The sequence below is a fragment of the Phyllopteryx taeniolatus genome, chromosome 15, assembly GCF_024500385.1.
Source record: "Phyllopteryx taeniolatus isolate TA_2022b chromosome 15, UOR_Ptae_1.2, whole genome shotgun sequence".
NCBI lineage: Eukaryota > Metazoa > Chordata > Actinopteri > Syngnathiformes > Syngnathidae > Phyllopteryx > Phyllopteryx taeniolatus.
In genome coordinates, this window is record NC_084516.1 from 21,484,271 (window position 1) to 21,501,657 (window position 17,387).

Here is a 17,387-nt window from a genome sequence, read left to right on the forward strand (position 1 = left end):
TGAGCTTCTCCTGGTCTGCTTGGCACGTGCGAGCCTTCACTATGGATATGTTCTTCAGCTTGTAGAGGGCTGTTTTGGTCATTGATTTGATATGTTTGTTGAAAGTCAGGTTGGAATATATCAGTGCACCAAGGTTTTTGACTTGGTCTTTGCTTTTTAAAGAGAGGGACTCCAGGTATTTACTAACAGTAATCCTCGTTTCTTTACTGCCAAAAACAATTATCTCAGTTTTATTATGATTTAATTGAAGAAAGTTTTGGCTCGTCCAGTTATTGATCTGTTTTAGACAGTGTCACCACACCTAAATTGAACTGTGGTCATCTGGAGACACTGCTAGATATAACTGTGTGTCATCTGCATAGCTATGATAGTCAACATTAAGGTTCTGAAGAGTTTGACCCAAGGGGAGCAGATACAGGCTGAAAAGGAGGGTCCAAGACCTGACCCTTGAGGGACTCCATAGGTCATTGCCATTCGATGAGATTGAACAAAATACTGTAACTCCTTTCTTCCAGGTAGGACCTGAACCATTTAAGGACTATTCAATTAAGTCCTACCCACGTTTTGAAACTGTTCAGCGGTATATTATGTTCTACCGTAACAAAACCGCACTGAGATCCAACAAGACCAGAATTGTCACCTTTCGCCAGTCAGTATTCAACCTCATGTCATTTAGCACATTGATAAGCTCTGATTCTGTACTGTGTTGAGTTCGGAAACCTGACAGAAATTCGTCAAAAAGTCCATTTAAGTTCAATAAATTGCTGAGTTGACTCGACAATCTTGGCTATGAAAGGGAGATTTGAGTTCGGTCTATTGCTTGCTAACATGGAAGCGTCAAGCGTTCAATTTTTTAGAAGATGCTCAAGGGCAGCTATTTTAAGAGCTTTAGGAAACTCGCTTAACTGAAGTGAGCAATAGTCTTCAGTGGAAAAGGAGGCATCTTGTTGCTGGTGTTGTTGCTTATAGCCGGCTTATGCTAATTAGCAGGCCACATGCACGTAATAGCGAGGGGGTATCAAAAAATATTGGAATATGGCAACAACTGACGACCTAAAAAAAAAAGTACAGTCCCACAGGTTTAAAAATATCCAGGAATCACTGCTTGTAATTTCTTTGGAAGAAGAAAAACAAGCTTATCAGCAAGGAAAAAATGTAAACTGAGGCGAAGCAAGCAGAGTGAGCAAAAAAAAAGTCTGCACTGTTTGAGAGCAGGTGCAAATTAGTCTGTAGGTGGGGTGAGGGAGGGGCGGAGTCAGTTGATGTTGCGCAGGTGGAAGTGAGCTGACCGGGTTATGTTATTGATATGTGAAGGATGATAGTGTGCTGACAGGATGAGACCTGAGGGGAAGGGGAAGATAAGGAGCGATCGCTTTCCAACTCCCCTATGGCACAGCAAAACTGTTCCAGCACAAAGACATACAGATCCATCATTCTGCAAGGCCATGCAGCTGAACAGGACAGGTTTAAAAAAAAAAAAAAAAAAGAAAAAAAGAAAAACGCCCGCTTTCGTGTGATGTTATATCCAGCCAGAGAAAAAAAATTCTCTTGCTCCATGTCCTTGCCACTGGGACAGCCAGTTCGTGTTTGCACAACTTGACCAGCGGGCATGGAGGGAATTGGCATTGTTTGCAAATAAACAACAACCTTCGTGTGTGATGGAATTATTCCTCGCTCTCCTTCCACTTTGAAAATTGTCCAAAATCCAATTGGAGCCCGGCTTTTTTCCACTTTACCCGTTCTCCCTTACCAAAGTTGCCCGTTTAGAAATAGAAGACAATTCAAATCGACGAAGGTGTTGGGCCATCTTCCTCAAGCCCAAAACCCGTGACTAGCAACTCGTCTAGTTTTCATCATTGATTAACCTGCGATTGGCTGGAGATCAGTTCATGGGGTACCCCGCCTCTCGGTCAGAGTCAGCTGGGATAGGCCCCAGCATGCCCGTGACCCTCGTGAGGATAAGCGCTCCAGAAAATGGATGGATGGAGGGATGGATGGATGGATTACTCCAAAACCCATCTGCAGAGCAAAATATAATGGCGGTGCAGTTTAATGCTGGAAGCTGCAATGGGATCATCTGAATTTGTCTAGAAGACATTTCGCCTGCTGCGTGTTTAATCCCACCTCAGCAGACACAGTGTGCTGTTATGAAGTATTTTGACAAATACACAGAATACCTGTGCATTTCATTTGACATTCAGCCTGATGTTGTGACGTAAGGTCAGGAGGTTTCTATCATCATCAGTCTGGAGCAGTGTGTAAATTCTAACCACAGAGTATGGAAATCAGTCTGGTCTCGCCATCATAGACTTCTTAAATATGCATATCAAAATGTGATAGCAAATTATGCTCCTGTTTTCCTGACAGGCAATTGCCTACTTTTTGTTTTTGTTATTTTTCAACCTGCAAGAGTAATACAGATGGATGCAAAGAGCTGTTTCCATGCCTTCTCCACATATCTCATTTCCATTTCCATTGTAGTGCCCATGAATTCATAACATTGTGACTCATGACTCAAACCAGATATTGTACCACCTGACAAAGGGGTTTTATTAGAAATCCTCATGCAAAGTGATATGACATGAACATTCATACTGTTGGCAAACAATATTGTAATGATACAGATTTGTTTATGGGAAATAGGCTGTTGAATAAGTTGCTGGCAGATTGGTTAATTGACACCGGACACATCTGTGCTTTAATGAGATTTTTATGAAAAAACATATGTACATATACTATCAATACAAAACTTGTGGTGGTACATGTAATATTTGCTTGGCCTGTTAAATGCAGCTCTTGTTGAGATGATAAAATGAGAAAGCAGTTACATATCAAGTAACATTTGTACACTCTTAACTGTCATACAACTGAAAAGAAATATTTAGTAAAAAAAATAAAAAAAAATCAAGTGAGTGTGAATGTTTGGTTTGTCTATCCAGTATGTGACACTGGTTGCCGTACCTGGTGAGCAAATGATCTGGGATAGGCTGCAGCCACTCGCGACCTAATGCAACGGGGTATAGAAAGTGGGTGGACAAATCAAACAGAGACATCAGAAATATGCAGAAGCTGAGGGCAAGGAAATGCCAAACTCCTCTGTGAGTTGGTGAAGTTGACTGTTCCTCTAGAGATGCGAGGTCTCCTTGAAGATACTTTGAAATCTTTTACTGTATTTACTTCAAACCATCCTCAGGATCAATAACCCCTGCCCCTCCATCTTCACCTCATAGCGGTTTATATCTCTCAATCTTTCACCTCAGCCCAGGAAAAAAAGCAGACAGCCAGCACTGACGTGACCCCTGGCAGTCATTTCACACCTTCAGTCTGACGTGTCTGGTAAATATATCCACCTACCTCACCAGACAAGCCGCCAATCTCCCCCCGCCTCCACCTTTCACTGACAAACCCCCTGAGGCTGAGCCAGACACCATAAAACTGTCTTTGTTTTTTGGTTTTTTTCTCCTGTGGATGTGGAACCTACAGCACTATATTGCTGCAATGCATTGTGGATTATCCAGAAAGTCTTATTTCTAGAACTCAGTTCAGTGAATTTGGTCTGACGACAGTGTGCAGAAGTGTCATACAATTCATTTTTGTTCTGCTACATTTTGAGGCATTCAATCAGATTGCTCTGTCCTCTGCTGAAAGCCCATTGGTGGCATATTTTCACAAAAAATGAGGAGATATGGATATTGTATCGGTATATTTCAGTTTTTCTTTTTTTTAATAAATCTGCAAAAATTTCAACAATTCCGTTTTTTTCTGTCAATATGGGGTCCTGTGTGTACACTAATGAGGAAAAAAATGATCTTAAAGGATTTTAGCAAATGGCTGCAAAATAACAAAGAGTGAAAATTTTAAGGGGGTCTGAATACTTTTCGTCCCCACTGTATATGGAGTGATGTATTGACAAGCGAATTGATCCAAATGATTAACCTCATAGTGATGGGCACGGCAGTTCTTTTGAGTTTACTGAATTACGATGAATCAGTTCGTTAAAAAGATTCATTCAAATGATTCTTTTTCACAGAATCATTCAAGTGCTTCCTCATTCAATTCATGATTCAGCCCTGAGGTTCACGTTCACTCGACATGTTCACAGGACTATGCCTTGTTGTTGTTATGTATTGTAAACTAGTAAAGGTGGGGAGATTAAAAAAAAGGTACACCCTGAACGGGTTGACAGCCAATCGCAGGGCACATAGAAACAAACAACCATTCGCACTCACAGTCACGCCTACGGGCAATTTAGAGTCTCCAATGAATGCCTGTTTTTGGGATGTGGGAGGAAAGCGGAGTGCCCGGAGAAAAGCCACACAGGAACGGGGAGAACATGCAAACTCCACACGGGCGGGGCCGGGGATTGAACCCGGGTCCTCAAAACTGTGAGGCTGACGCTCTAACCAGTCGGCCACCGTGCCGCCTGTGTACATCTAGATATTTATTATTCATTTACATTTGCGCCTGAGTCGCTCATGGCAGGAGAGTTCACTGCATACACGGCGGTGGTCCGGTGCTCGTGCCCCTCTCTTTGGGACCGGTCAGGGCCCTCGTTGGGTCCTGGGAGGTCGGTGGCGTCCCCCTCGTTGGGTCCCCAGCTGGTTGGGTACGCTGACTCGGGCAGCACCACTTGACTAACATGCATGTGATATGATCTTCAGTCACTAATAAGTTCGATAGACACGCTATAGGCTGTAATTACTTGTGTTGGGATCACGAGCAACAACACAAGTTATACTAACATATCAACTCATCGGTTCTTACAGGTACTAAGACACGAAAATAAATCCCACCGGAGCACTCGTCAATAGCACTGCCTTGCTCATTTTCCTGCCCTTTTCTGTCCTCTGCTGTCTCGTTCTCTTGGTTAGTTATTGCATGTCCTTGCCATGAACGGAACAGCCCCACCCCCAATCTACAAATGACTGTTGTAATTTGACTTGTGTTCAAATATGTAGACTGGCTCACTATTGTTCTGCTGTGGTTCTCACCCCTAGTCCCCTTGTCCACTCTATCACTCTGCCTGTCCCCTAAAGCCCTTTTTTGTCCGACTGCCTTTTCAATAAACATCAGAATAATAGAAAAATAATAATAGTAATAATAAGCAGAGGGAGCATTTCAAACTCCCGTGTTGCACACCAAAATTGTTCTAGCGCAAAGGCATACCGGTCCACCATTGTGCAAGGCCATGCAGCTAAACAGAACAGGTTTAAAAAATAAAAAAATAAAAAGCTATCCACGTGAGGATGTCAGGACGAGCGGTTAAAATTACTCATGAGTATGTTCAATGCGGAGCTCCCGGCCGACTCGCTCACGGCGGCGGCCAAGCTTAAAGGACGAATTGTTTCATAAACTGATTGAGTTCAGTATGTTCACTAGAAAGATTCGTTCTTTTGAACACTGAAGGGAAATGTACTTTGCCATCTGCGTTATATACAACACTGTGGTTAATGCATTACACCAAGAACCTGACAACTCAAAAGCAAGCAGGCAAGGTAAGTGATAGGATAAGGCAATGGTGTCAGCTTTTGAGCTGAATCTGGGGGGCATGGTCACTTGCTTCAGGGCACCTCAACAGTTGTAGCAGCAGACTAGCATCCTTCTAACAACAACAGCTATTATACCTTCGGGTATATGTATTTTGGATGTATTTTCTGACACTCAAAATCAAGTCCTTATAGATAGAGCTACTGGGTTCGGCAATGTACGGTTCGGACCAAGTACACCCTGAACAGGATTGGAGTCCATGTTTTTAGAATGTGGGTGAAACCAGAAGAAAAACCCACACAAGCACGTAGAGAACATGCAAACCACCACACAGGAAAGTCTGGGTTGAGATTCAAACACAGAACCTCTTGACATACTAACCACATGACTCACCAATCTAAAATGTATCCATGGAACTGGATCAAATCAATATTCATTACTTTTGTGGCAATAAATCAATACCTGTCATTTGCTATTTAGCCTGGCATGTACAGTAGTTGATGTGAATAGAAGGACTATTCCCTCATTCATCCTTAACTCGCTGCGCTCACAAGGATACGAACAATCTTGGCATGAGATCAGTCACAGAGATGTATTCGTCCTTTGATGGACTCTGCACTTTTGTTTTTAAACAAGTAGAGAGCTGTGCTGTAAACTTTGAGAGAGAACTTGGCTATTAGCTCGAGGCCATGAAGCACAACACACTTATGCATTAAACAACATATTCTAATGTGAGTTATAAATGTAATTGAATTTAAAGTGAAGATCTTCTGTTCTCTCTGCAGGGCATATTCCACAAAATCCACCTCCCTTCTTGGCATAACATGACACTAACAAACCTTGGAACAAACCATTAGTTGTCTTTTCTACTCAATGGTTCTCAAGTTTGCATGTTCTCCATGTGCCTGCGTGGGTTCTTGCTACCACTAGCTTGCTAGGCTGCGTAACGTTTTATTGCCTGCTTGCGAGCCGTATCGTATTAAAAGGATGTGAACATTCCTCAAGCAAGCCTTAAACAAACGTCCTCTCCTGTCCTGAGCACCGGTGACCACCAACACGCGTTTTCCCCATTTTGTCCTTATAATACAAAGTCGGCGCAATCCACTCTTGTTGTCATCGCCTCGGTAATGAGTGTATCCATTCGCATTTGAGTTGACAAGGTAAAGCCCAATGATCGTAAAAAACGGGATGCGGTGGTATCGGAATACAAGATTTGATTGCTGTAGTCCGACAGTGGAATCTTGAAATAGCAAATTTGTCTTGTACGACCCCAATTCCAATGAAGTTGGGACATTGTGTTAAACATAAATAAAAACAGAATACAATGATTTGAAAATCATGTTCAACCTATATTTAATTGAATACATTACAAAGACAAGATATTTCATGTTCAAACTGATGAACTTCATTGATTTTTAGCAAATAATCATTAACTCTAAGTTAATGATTTGATGGCTGCAACACGTTCCAAAAAAGCTGGGACAGGTGGCAAAAGAGACTGCGAAAGTTGAGGAATGCTCATCAAACACGTGTTTGGAACATCCCACAGGTGAACAGGCTGTCATCTACGGTCCATAATAGCATCACAAGGTTCAGAGAATCTGGAGAAATCGCTGCATGTAAGCGGCAAGGCCGAAAACCAACATTGAATGCCCGTGACCTTCGATCCCTCAGGCGGCGCTGCATCAAAAACCGACATCAATGTGTAAAGGATATCACCACATGGGCTCAGGAACACTTCAGAAAACCAATGTCGGCTTCTCTGGGCCCGAGCTCATCTATGATGGACTGATGCAAAGTGGAAAAGTGTTCTGTGGTCCGACGAGTCCACATTTCAAATTGTTTTTGACATTGTGGACGTCGTGTCCTCCGGGCCAAAGAGGAAAAGAACCATCCGCAAAGTTCAAAAGCCAGCATCTGTGATGGTACGGGGCTGTGTTAGTGCCAATGGCATGGGTAACTTACACATCTGTCAAGGCACCATTAATGCTGAAAGGTACGTACAGGTTTTGGAGAAACATATGCTGCCCGGTAAAATCGGTGTAAAGTCTAGAGTAAAGCGGAGTACCCGGAGAAAACCCACGCAGGCCCGGGCAGAACATGCAAACTCCACACAGGCAAGGCCGGATTTGAACCCGGGTCCTCAGAACTGTGAGGCAGATGTGTTAACCTGTCGGCCACCATGCCACCACAAGCAGTTATTTATTATGTATTTATATTGTTACAGTATGCTTGCCTGGTTGAAATTGCACACTGTGCTATGAATAAAGCCAAACAATGAATCCAAGTTTCTGTGAATCAACAATATACTTTAGTATGATAGTTCTTACCAAATTTCATCCAGGCCTCTGTTTCATCATCGCAAATGATTTACAATGTTATTTTCAAACTTAACCTGAAGTTCTTCTTTGATTGGAACGGACTGTGTGACAAGTGTGAATGCTAACCCAAATCCAATGCATGCAAAACAAACAGACCGTTTGAAAAGGCAGTCTTGGTGCCCTAGCAAGTTAACTCTAATGCGGTTTGGTTCACTTCATCTCAAGCGTGAACGCTACACGGGCGAATGACACGGTCGTGTGAAAATGATCGCACAAAGCTTAGGGAAATCATGAGTAATAAGTTCATCAGAACGGCAGCATCTCTCCATCTGTGTATTTGGGCCAATGGGGGAACTCACAACACATTCTAAGAAATACATTGCTAAAGCTCTTTGTGACATCTCAGCTGGCAAAAACACAACCATCTAAAATGGCGAGCAATTGCAATCCAACCATTGTTTTGGAGATGTGAATTTGACCACACGTTGCATCACAAATGCTGTCCTGTCAGGCTGGAACTTTGTGCTTTTTACTCGACAACGGTTGGTCTAACAATAAAAATGCCAGTGTTGAACACTCACTGAAAAAGTAACATGGAAAACAGAAGTGTGTCATTCAAAATGCACGAAGTACACAGTACTGCACTCTCCATCATAGAGGCCAAAGCACTTTTCTGGTCCCCTTTCAAAATCGCATGAAATATAAGACATCGCCAGTGCTGTTGGTCCATTCATTCATTTATTTGCTCTACCGCTTCACAAAGTAAAGTCAGCTGACTACTGGTGAAAGACTGACTACACCCTGGACTGGTCGCCAGTCAGCCGCAGGGCACATATGGAGACAGACAACTGTTGACTATCACATTCACGCCATCACTGACTAGGAATTCAACCTGCACTTCTAGCACCAAAGTCAGGTGAATGTACCACTACGCAATCAGTGATGCTGTTGTTTCCAAGCGGTCTTCATGAAATTGTACTCTCGATAAATATAATTATGCCCTGCAGATTTATGTGTTCAGTTGATCACTACTTGGACTTAAGGGTCCAATGCTTATCAGTCCGCATGTTTAACAGTAATTACTGTTAGCTGATGAAATAAAGTGGGGAACTTGTATTTAGAATGGGGAATCGGTGTTGTTATTGAGAAGCAGCCCGATAAGTGCTTCTTTTGCTGCTGTGATAAATAGCCTTTATTTCCTGGACAACTTCAGGTGGGTTCAGGTTCATGAATTTGGTTGACAGTAGGAGTTTAAATTCAGTTCAGCCATCAGGGGGCTGCGCAGGTTATCAGAAAAAGAAGAAAGAAATCACAACCGTTTGGGGTTTTTGTTTGATGTTTTTGATTTGCATTGTTTATTTTGTCAGACTCCCCTTCTTGCTCTCTGAATATCTAAATTTGACACAAGCAGGATTTGTTGCAGGCTTCAGAATGTCGTCTCGATTGATTTTTAGGAAGCTGTAGTTAGCAGTGGTGATGCACCTGCTCGGACAAGTTCTGAAATTGTGTTCTGGAAAAAGGAGGAATGATTGTGGCATTGCATGGTAACAGCTGAGTAAGCTGGTAGATAGGTGGATGGATGTTAGGGGCGGGAGAAATAATCGCTATATAGTGGATTCCCGCTATTCGCGGGGGATAGGAATGGAGCCTGACCGCAAATAGCTCATTTCCACCATTCATTGACACTCACCTAAAAGTGATGATAATGGGCTCTCTCCCGTGTTGCCGAACTATGGCTTGGTCTTTTCGGATTTTGAAAATGTATCCGCCATGTTAACAGCACTTGCCCAAACTAATTATTGCTGATGTATGTTGTAAATCCTCCTCCAAAGCACTGAGCAGCAATTTAGAGAAGGGCTTTAAGATGTAGGCTCTTTCTTACACCATCCACGCACATGAAGGAATAAGCCAATATTCTCTTAACTTTGTGGTTATCAATATGCTCGTAAACAATCTCGGTCAGTGATAGAATATGCATGTGGTATTGTATAAATGTTAGTAAGAACATTTCAAGTTTTTAAAGCAAGGGGTTCGGGGGGGGGGGCGTGTGGGGCGGTGGGTAAGGTGGGGTGGTTGGCCGGGGGGGGTGGTATTGGGTCCCTGCGGCCCCCACTGGGTGGCCGGTTGTCGGGGCGCCTCGGTGTGGCCACAGCAATTACAGGACACTTGTATCAGTCTTTGTGCATGTAAATTCACTTGCATGTATCCGCAGGCACACACCCCTAGGACAAATACTGCAACAAATAACTCATGAATATGCAAATCGCTTGTGTGTCCCCTCACTTATACTCTTGTAGACTTTTATAATTTACATAATGAATGGCACCACACTTCAGTTGTTTAGCCGGGTTCACGACCCTTGTCCTGCATGCTTCTTCTCTTGTCCTTGTCCTGTTCTATCTTGTCCTGTCCTTCCCTCACAGGGTGTAGGACTACAGCCCCATGCAACACTCATATTTAATGTTTCATTGTTGTAGATAATGTAATGATTTACTACTCTTATCCTATTTACAATTAGTGCTTTGTGTTTTGTCCCTGTTTCCCTCTCCCTACTAGAAACTTTGTTCTGTTCGACTTATCAAGTCTGATTCTCAACAACAAACAATTATAAAACCACAGCGGAAGCTTAAAAACTCCACTGTGACACGGTAAAACGGTTCCGGCATAAAAGGGATACAGATTTAAGTTTACAATTCAGTCCGGTCAAACCAACATTACTTGAGACAGAAACAATGGGTGCAAACTTACTGTAATTAAATAGCTTTATTGTAATTAAATTACTTCATAACAAATACTGTAATGCAAACAGTCACACTAGTGCAGTAATTGAAATGAATTTGTTTTGCCTGGTGGCCATTGTTTACATTCTATTTAGTACATGTACTGTACTAACTAGCTGCTATTTATTTTATGTATTTGTTCGAAAAATAAATATTGCCTAAATGGCTTATTTTCACTTGACCTGAATGGCAGATTCAGAAGGCAGTAATGTTGCCCCTCAAACATTCAGAAATGTGCAAATTAGGGCAGTATTTGTAACACTGCCTCAGAACATTCAGACAAAACTCCATGAAATGAACAGTCAGACTGCCGCAAATAAAGAGCAGTAACGCTACACCAGAATAATGAATAGCTCTAAAATAAACAACCACACCCAGGTCAAGTGAAAATAAGCCATTTAGGCAATATTTATTTTTCGAACAAATACATAAAATAAATAGCAGCTAGTTAGTACAGTACATGTACTAAATAGAATGTAAACAATGGCCACCAGGCAAAACAAATTCATTTCAATTAGGAAAGGGGTTTAAACTTGCAACAATACTATGCCGAGTTTAAGATCAATGGCAGATTCTTTCTAACAACGATGAGCATCTGAACTTTGCTGGCCGAAAGCCCGCTTCTTCGTTCATCCAGGATGTCGGAGGCGGTGCTGAGTAGACGCTCACTGTCCACACTTGCACATGGTGCAGACTGGTAAGCTCTTGCAGCAGGGGCAAGGGCAGAAAAGCGATCCTGATCGGATCTCCGGTAAGCCAGTGAGTCGGCATCCCGACGGATGACTGGCTCTGACTGGTAGATTTTTACCTGACACTGCTGGGGTCACCTGCTCTGGCCTTTGTTCTTGTATGATCTCACCCAGCATCGATGACAAGAAACCAGCCTGTGGCAGCTTCTCAGCTGTTGTTGGCTACAGGTCCTTGTGCTACATCAGGGGCTAATTGTACACACGGCAGATCTAAAAGCAGCCTCCGTGTGTGTGCCTTGAGCTCTGCAGAATAGCATGGATCCTGTACCGATTTAAAAAAACCAAAGAAAAAATCACATTAATTCAATTGAAAATGTGTTCTTTTAAAATTACTTAGTAGACTAACCTAATGGTCCATTTGATTTCATGCGTACACTAAAACCGAGTAAAACCGACAGTATTTTACTGTGTAAAAGGAAACAAATATATAAGGTTGGTCAAATACTTTTTATGAACAGAACATACATTCGCTATTCAAATCAGGGTATTAGGCGCATCTGAATTATAATTGTTTTATTAACATACGTTCACTGTACGATGGAGATTATTTTAAGCTAAATGTTTTTGGGTCTAATAGAGTAGCCGAACTGTAGAGGGGATCATCTTCAATCCCACCGAATGTTTGGGTTACAGCTCGAAGCAGTTCTGCTATTGTGGTCCTCACACCATGATCTGATGGGGCATTTCTGCTCAGGAACCGTTTTAAGGCCATCACGGATGGGATCACATCGGAGGCAGATGCGGTGGATGAGCTTATTGCCCTCGAGAGCTCCTCAAATGGTTCCAGAATTTTTAAGATGTCTTCTATCAGACCCCACTGGTTGGAATTGAAGGAAGCAGGAATGTCATGCTCAGCTCCAAAAGCAGCCAATGCGCGTCTTTGCTCCAGCAGGCTTTTGAGCATGTCGTAGCTGCTGTGCCAGCGGGCGGTCACTTCTTGCTCGAACATTTTGACGCCCAGTACGAAATGCACAGTACGCTTGAGGAGAGTGTTTGAAGTGGCCGACAATGCGTCTGTCGGTAGCGAGAATGTCCGTTAATCATTCGTTGCGCCAGTAATGCGTCACGGACAGCTAGCTGAAGCGTGTGGGCCATGCATGGCAAAGTCGGTAACCCTTCTCGCATGGCTTTTGCCATGTTTGTAGCGTTGTCCCGAAGTACGACATGAACAGATTCTCTCTCGGAATCTGCCACGTTTGGAGCATGTTGTCGTATTTCCTCACTAACGCTGCAGCGGTGTGGGAGCCGCGGGATTCCTGAGCATGTAGGACCGCTGTTCGGAGTTTGAATTTGGCATCCACCCACCCCGCCGTCAAACTCAGAAGTGACATGGGGCTAACGTCCGATGAGCAAATGTCTGTGGTGAAGCTAAGCGAAGGACTGTCTTCTTTCAGGAGGCCGGCTACATACGCGTGCACCTCCCGGTGTAGCTCTTTTCGACCGGTCTCGCCACAGTACGTGTGCCCCGAGAGGACGTAGCGTGGATCAAATTGTGCTAGCAACCTTTGAAATGCGGTGTTCTCCACAGCATTAAAAGGGAGGTCAGCCAGCACAATTAACTCCATCACATCACAACCTTTTTACTGTCCGGCTATACGGATGCGTGTTGTCCAGCGTTGTTTGCGTTAGCATCCGTTTGGCTGTTAGCTTCTTTTCCATCCCACGTTGCTTGATCCGCTCGTACTCCTCCTTGTGTACGTTATTTAAGTGCCTGATCAAATGTGTTGTGTTGAAACATTTAGTTTCTGTTTTGCACAGATTGCAAATGGATTTCTTGTTGTCTGTATGAGACACCTCGAAAAACTCCCACGTTTTTTCACCGACAAGATTGAAGATAAAAAAACTTATTGCCTGTCAGATAGTTGCAGTACGGCGTCACAAAAATGCAACAAGGCTACAAATAAAGTACCTTTTGGACGGCGACGCAGAGGAAGTGTCGGCATAAATTCGGCCGACACACAGGCAGACGTTTGGTAAAGCAGTTTTGTTGAGTGTGCGAGTAATTAGTTTCTGCTTGGCATGTTTACAGCCGTTCATTGTCGCATTTCGAGAGATGCCATAAGACAATGCATATGCATCATACATTGTTTAAACAGTATTTTGCCATGAAAATGAAACCATTTTGAGACTTTTGACTAAAACAGTCAATGAGCAATAGGGATGTGCCACAATTACTTCGGTATCATCTCCCATTTATTTTTCATAAAAGATAATATAACTAACTGTGTCTGTCATTTATTTAATCATGGAACCATGGGTTATTACAAATAATGCTACAATAGTCTCATGGTAGAATTAAAAAAAGATATATTTCTATTCAAGATACATTTATTCAAATGATTATGATTCTTTTTTCACTCTCCTGCTGATGTTAGGGAACACAGAGAAGTTGGATGTCCATCATCAAGTTATGCTTTGTTAGATTGCCAATCTATTTGTTATTTCTGTTGTTGGATTTGTATTTTTTTGTATTTTTTTTTTTTCCCTGTGTCGCATCAATTTTCCTTCACGGATGAATCGGTCGATGGTTAGTCGGTCACACAAATTACTGCAGAGCTCGAACTTCCGTTTCTTGTTTGATGGTCCACTTAGTCGCGTATGAACCTGTCATTTAGATCAATCAATATCAGTTATGTGGAATCAAATCAAACCGACCCTGCTGATAACGTTCAGGGACACGAGCGTTCAACAGCAGAGAGGAGATTGTACCCGAAATAACGAGTGGCACGAAGTTGCTGAGCAGCGCAATGATATAGTGCTTAGCTTGTCTTACTCAAAGCGAAAAGATTCCCACAACACTACCGAGAAAATGGAATTCAATTAGTGACGTTATTTCTTGCACTACCTGAGCACCTTACGCACAGTCCAGACTGAAGGCACAGGACAAATAACTCACCAGATATCAGCCAAAAGGGCGAGAAAGAGCGATGTGTGTATGTGGCCACCACCGACAACCTTCATAGGGGTTGCATCTGTCACATTTATGAGAAAATAGTTATTGTTTCTTAACTGGAATAGGGCAGGAGAATGATTTCATTACACTATGGTAATTATTGTGTTGTTCCTTTTATTTGTTTGAGTAGCGTCCTAATTTGACTCATCAGTCTGTTTCTAAACTCAAGAGGGATATTTTTGTTCCCACATTGCATTTAATACTCGTCTCTGGAACGTGCTCAAGCAACTTTCTTTTTTGTTGTTTTAGTCAACAGAAAAAAATGCACACCTAAACATCCCAAAAGTCAACAATTACATAGTTTGTGTGTTGGCTGGGTGGTGTTTTGAAATCCCATATCTTCTCTTTTTACACAGCCGCGAGTCTCCCAAAGCCTCAGGTGAAGACGGCTTCTCTGGGTCAGGCTGGTAAGGCTCGATCCCCTCTGCTTCCCGTCTCAGTTCCGACAGCGCCCGACATACCGGAGGAAGGAGGAACAAAACCCACAGAGGATTCTGCTGCCAACGTAAGTCAAGACCAAAGCGATGCTGTAAATGCTGACGATTGGCCCTGAGTGCGGAGAGGAATTCTCGCTTGATATTGGCAAAAGGGAGGTAGTGAGGGGGAAGGAGAAAAGTAGAAGGCTCGATGAACATGAATTGAGGAATACAAAGGATTGGAACTCAAGTGGAGAACCCTTGAGAAGAGCCAAAAAAAGAGGAAGGGACTGAGGGGACCGAGGGAGAGAAATTCAATAAGAGTGGCTGACAAGCAAGGGTAGCGAGGCTTTTTCTGCTATCTGAAGAACTGACCTACATTTAGAGGCTAAATTCGTAGATTTGTTGTCTCGTTTTTTTATTCTGAACAGCCTAATCTCTTCGTTTGACCTGTATAGCGTTTTCTTTGGCTGCACTGCTTCCAGTACGTGTGGATTTTTTTTGTCCAGTTTATGCTCCCACGTCAGTGTAATCTGCCCAGGGCATTCGGAATGAGCGGTGTCGGGGTCAAATTCATCCTCGCAGTTGCAGACCGCTGGCTGCTTTACCAGAACATCAGGATTTTTCCACCCTCTAATTGGTTGGTCAGAGCAAACCACGTCTGTAGCTATCTGCTCGCATGAATACATTTAATATGAATTTAATATATAATTCATATGATAATCAGCATCTAGTGAGTATGAAGTATTTACGCTCTATAGAAGTATATCATTATTATTATTAGATAAATAGTCATTCTGAACTGCTCCAGATTATTTATGTAACACAGTTTCATACTGTTATAGTGCATTTTAATATTGACGGTATTACGATGTCAATTAACTCGGGAGGGTCCTCACTGAAGCACAGCCCGCCACTGTTCAGTAGGAATGTACATCGTGCACGGGGGGGGGGGGGGGGGGAAATGGAGCAGTGGGTTGAGTATGAAGATATTTCGGTGAGGAAAAAGATAAAGAGAAGGAAAGGAGGGAGAGAAGAGGTTAAGTAAAGAGAAAATGACAAGATGAAGGAAAGGGGCGCTGGATGTCGAAACTTGTTAAATATTCATATCTACTCGATGACAATAGAATAAGACCGGTGGTTGCCATGACGACAAAGATGAGAGGACAGAAACTGATAAAAAAAAAAAAAGGGAAGAGTGGAAAGTATAGAAACAAAGAGAGTGGGAGGTGGAAGACAGGATGGAGGGAAAGAAGACAGGATGAATGTGTAGCCATGACAACAGGAGTGGAGGGACTCTGAGAGGGACAGATAAGAGTGAGGAAGAGGAGGAAAAGGTGAAGAAAGTGGAAGTGAGAAGCAGTCGAAGTCGAAACAGGAAATGCGTTGCGCGTTTAGGGGAGACAGAGGCAGTGTTAAAGGTCAGCAGGTCCTTTCCCACATCTGTGCAATTGATCTCGTCTTTTCCCGTCAAAGCCAGCTCTGCGCCGACTGCGACACACGCAGAGCGGAGTCATAATGCACATTGGCACTTTCATCATGCGCTTACTCTTTTGTAACGCTGCAAATTATGGAATGGGAATTTCAGGATATAATTGGGTCCCACCCATTAATACTAGCCATCAATTTGGTTTACGGATGTGTCATGAGGAGGAAGAGAGAAATCTCGTAACAGGATGTAAACAACCTCTGAGATATATCCATGTACATCTATTTCATCGTGATTTACGTGACACTGTCAGATGCAATGTGAACGTTGACATGCATAAAGCCCCAGAGAGAGTGTCTTTAGAAGAGAATGTTAATAAACAAAACAAAAATCCTGAAAGATAGAACAACGACAAAAATGTGACCATTTGGTTTACACCTTAGACCTAGATTTGAAATTGCTGTACTGCTGGGTTACGGAGCGTGAATCCAGGTCAGCAGGCAATTAGAGCTATCAGAGACAATACGAAGGGGCGTTTTGTCCAATCGATGACGAGTTATGGGTCAACAACAGAGATCAAAAGGTAACTGGATTTTGATAGCTTTGTTATAGCAGCTATTATAAGCATCAAAAGTGGACATTGTATAACAGCGGCGGGAGACGACATGAGCTCTCAGTCTGAAAATGGAGGGTCAAATTCACATATGGTGTGTATTGAATCTCCTGCAAGTAAAATGAAAAGAAATACTGGACTTACATAATCCATCATTTGGACAGGCAAATAATGTAATAAAACAACAATTTAAGGATGTCTTCATATTTTCGTTAAAAATACCTCAAGGAGTAAATATGTCGAGCAAACTTAACAGGGTGGCGCTGTTTCATGCAAGTGTGCAACTGCCATGCCTGCTCCACATACTGCTGGGCCAACGGTGAGGACAGATTTTGTTACCATGGCGACTTGGTCGGCGGCAGGGACACTTGCACGCTGAGCCCTGAGTTGGGAAAAGTGATGGCAAACTGCGAAGCGCACACGAGCTCCCACAAAGAGAGCGTGGATTTGAATCGATTCGTGCGCAGGAAGTCGCTGATGGTGTCGTGATTCGCTCTCACTCCCGTGCGGGCACCGTGCGTTGACTTCCCACCCAGTGACGGTGAGAATGTGAGTGTAAATGCTTGTCCTTCTCTATGTGTGCCCTGTGATTGACTGGCAACCAGTCCAGGGTGTCTTCTGCCTTTCGCCGAAAGTCAG

General features: G+C 43.0%; 1 protein-coding gene across 4 annotated transcripts in view; it reads left to right on the forward strand.

Annotated features, from left to right (window-relative positions):
* dcc (DCC netrin 1 receptor) overlaps positions 1–17,387 on the forward strand; it is a 301,630-nt gene that overhangs the window by 267,470 nt on the left and 16,773 nt on the right. For all 4 annotated transcript variants that reach the window (XM_061747156.1, XM_061747157.1, XM_061747158.1 and 1 more), the window contains exon 28: positions 14,647–14,795. In XM_061747156.1, the coding sequence (XP_061603140.1) occupies positions 14,647–14,795 (149 nt within the window). The remainder of the gene's footprint in view (positions 1–14,646; positions 14,796–17,387) is intronic.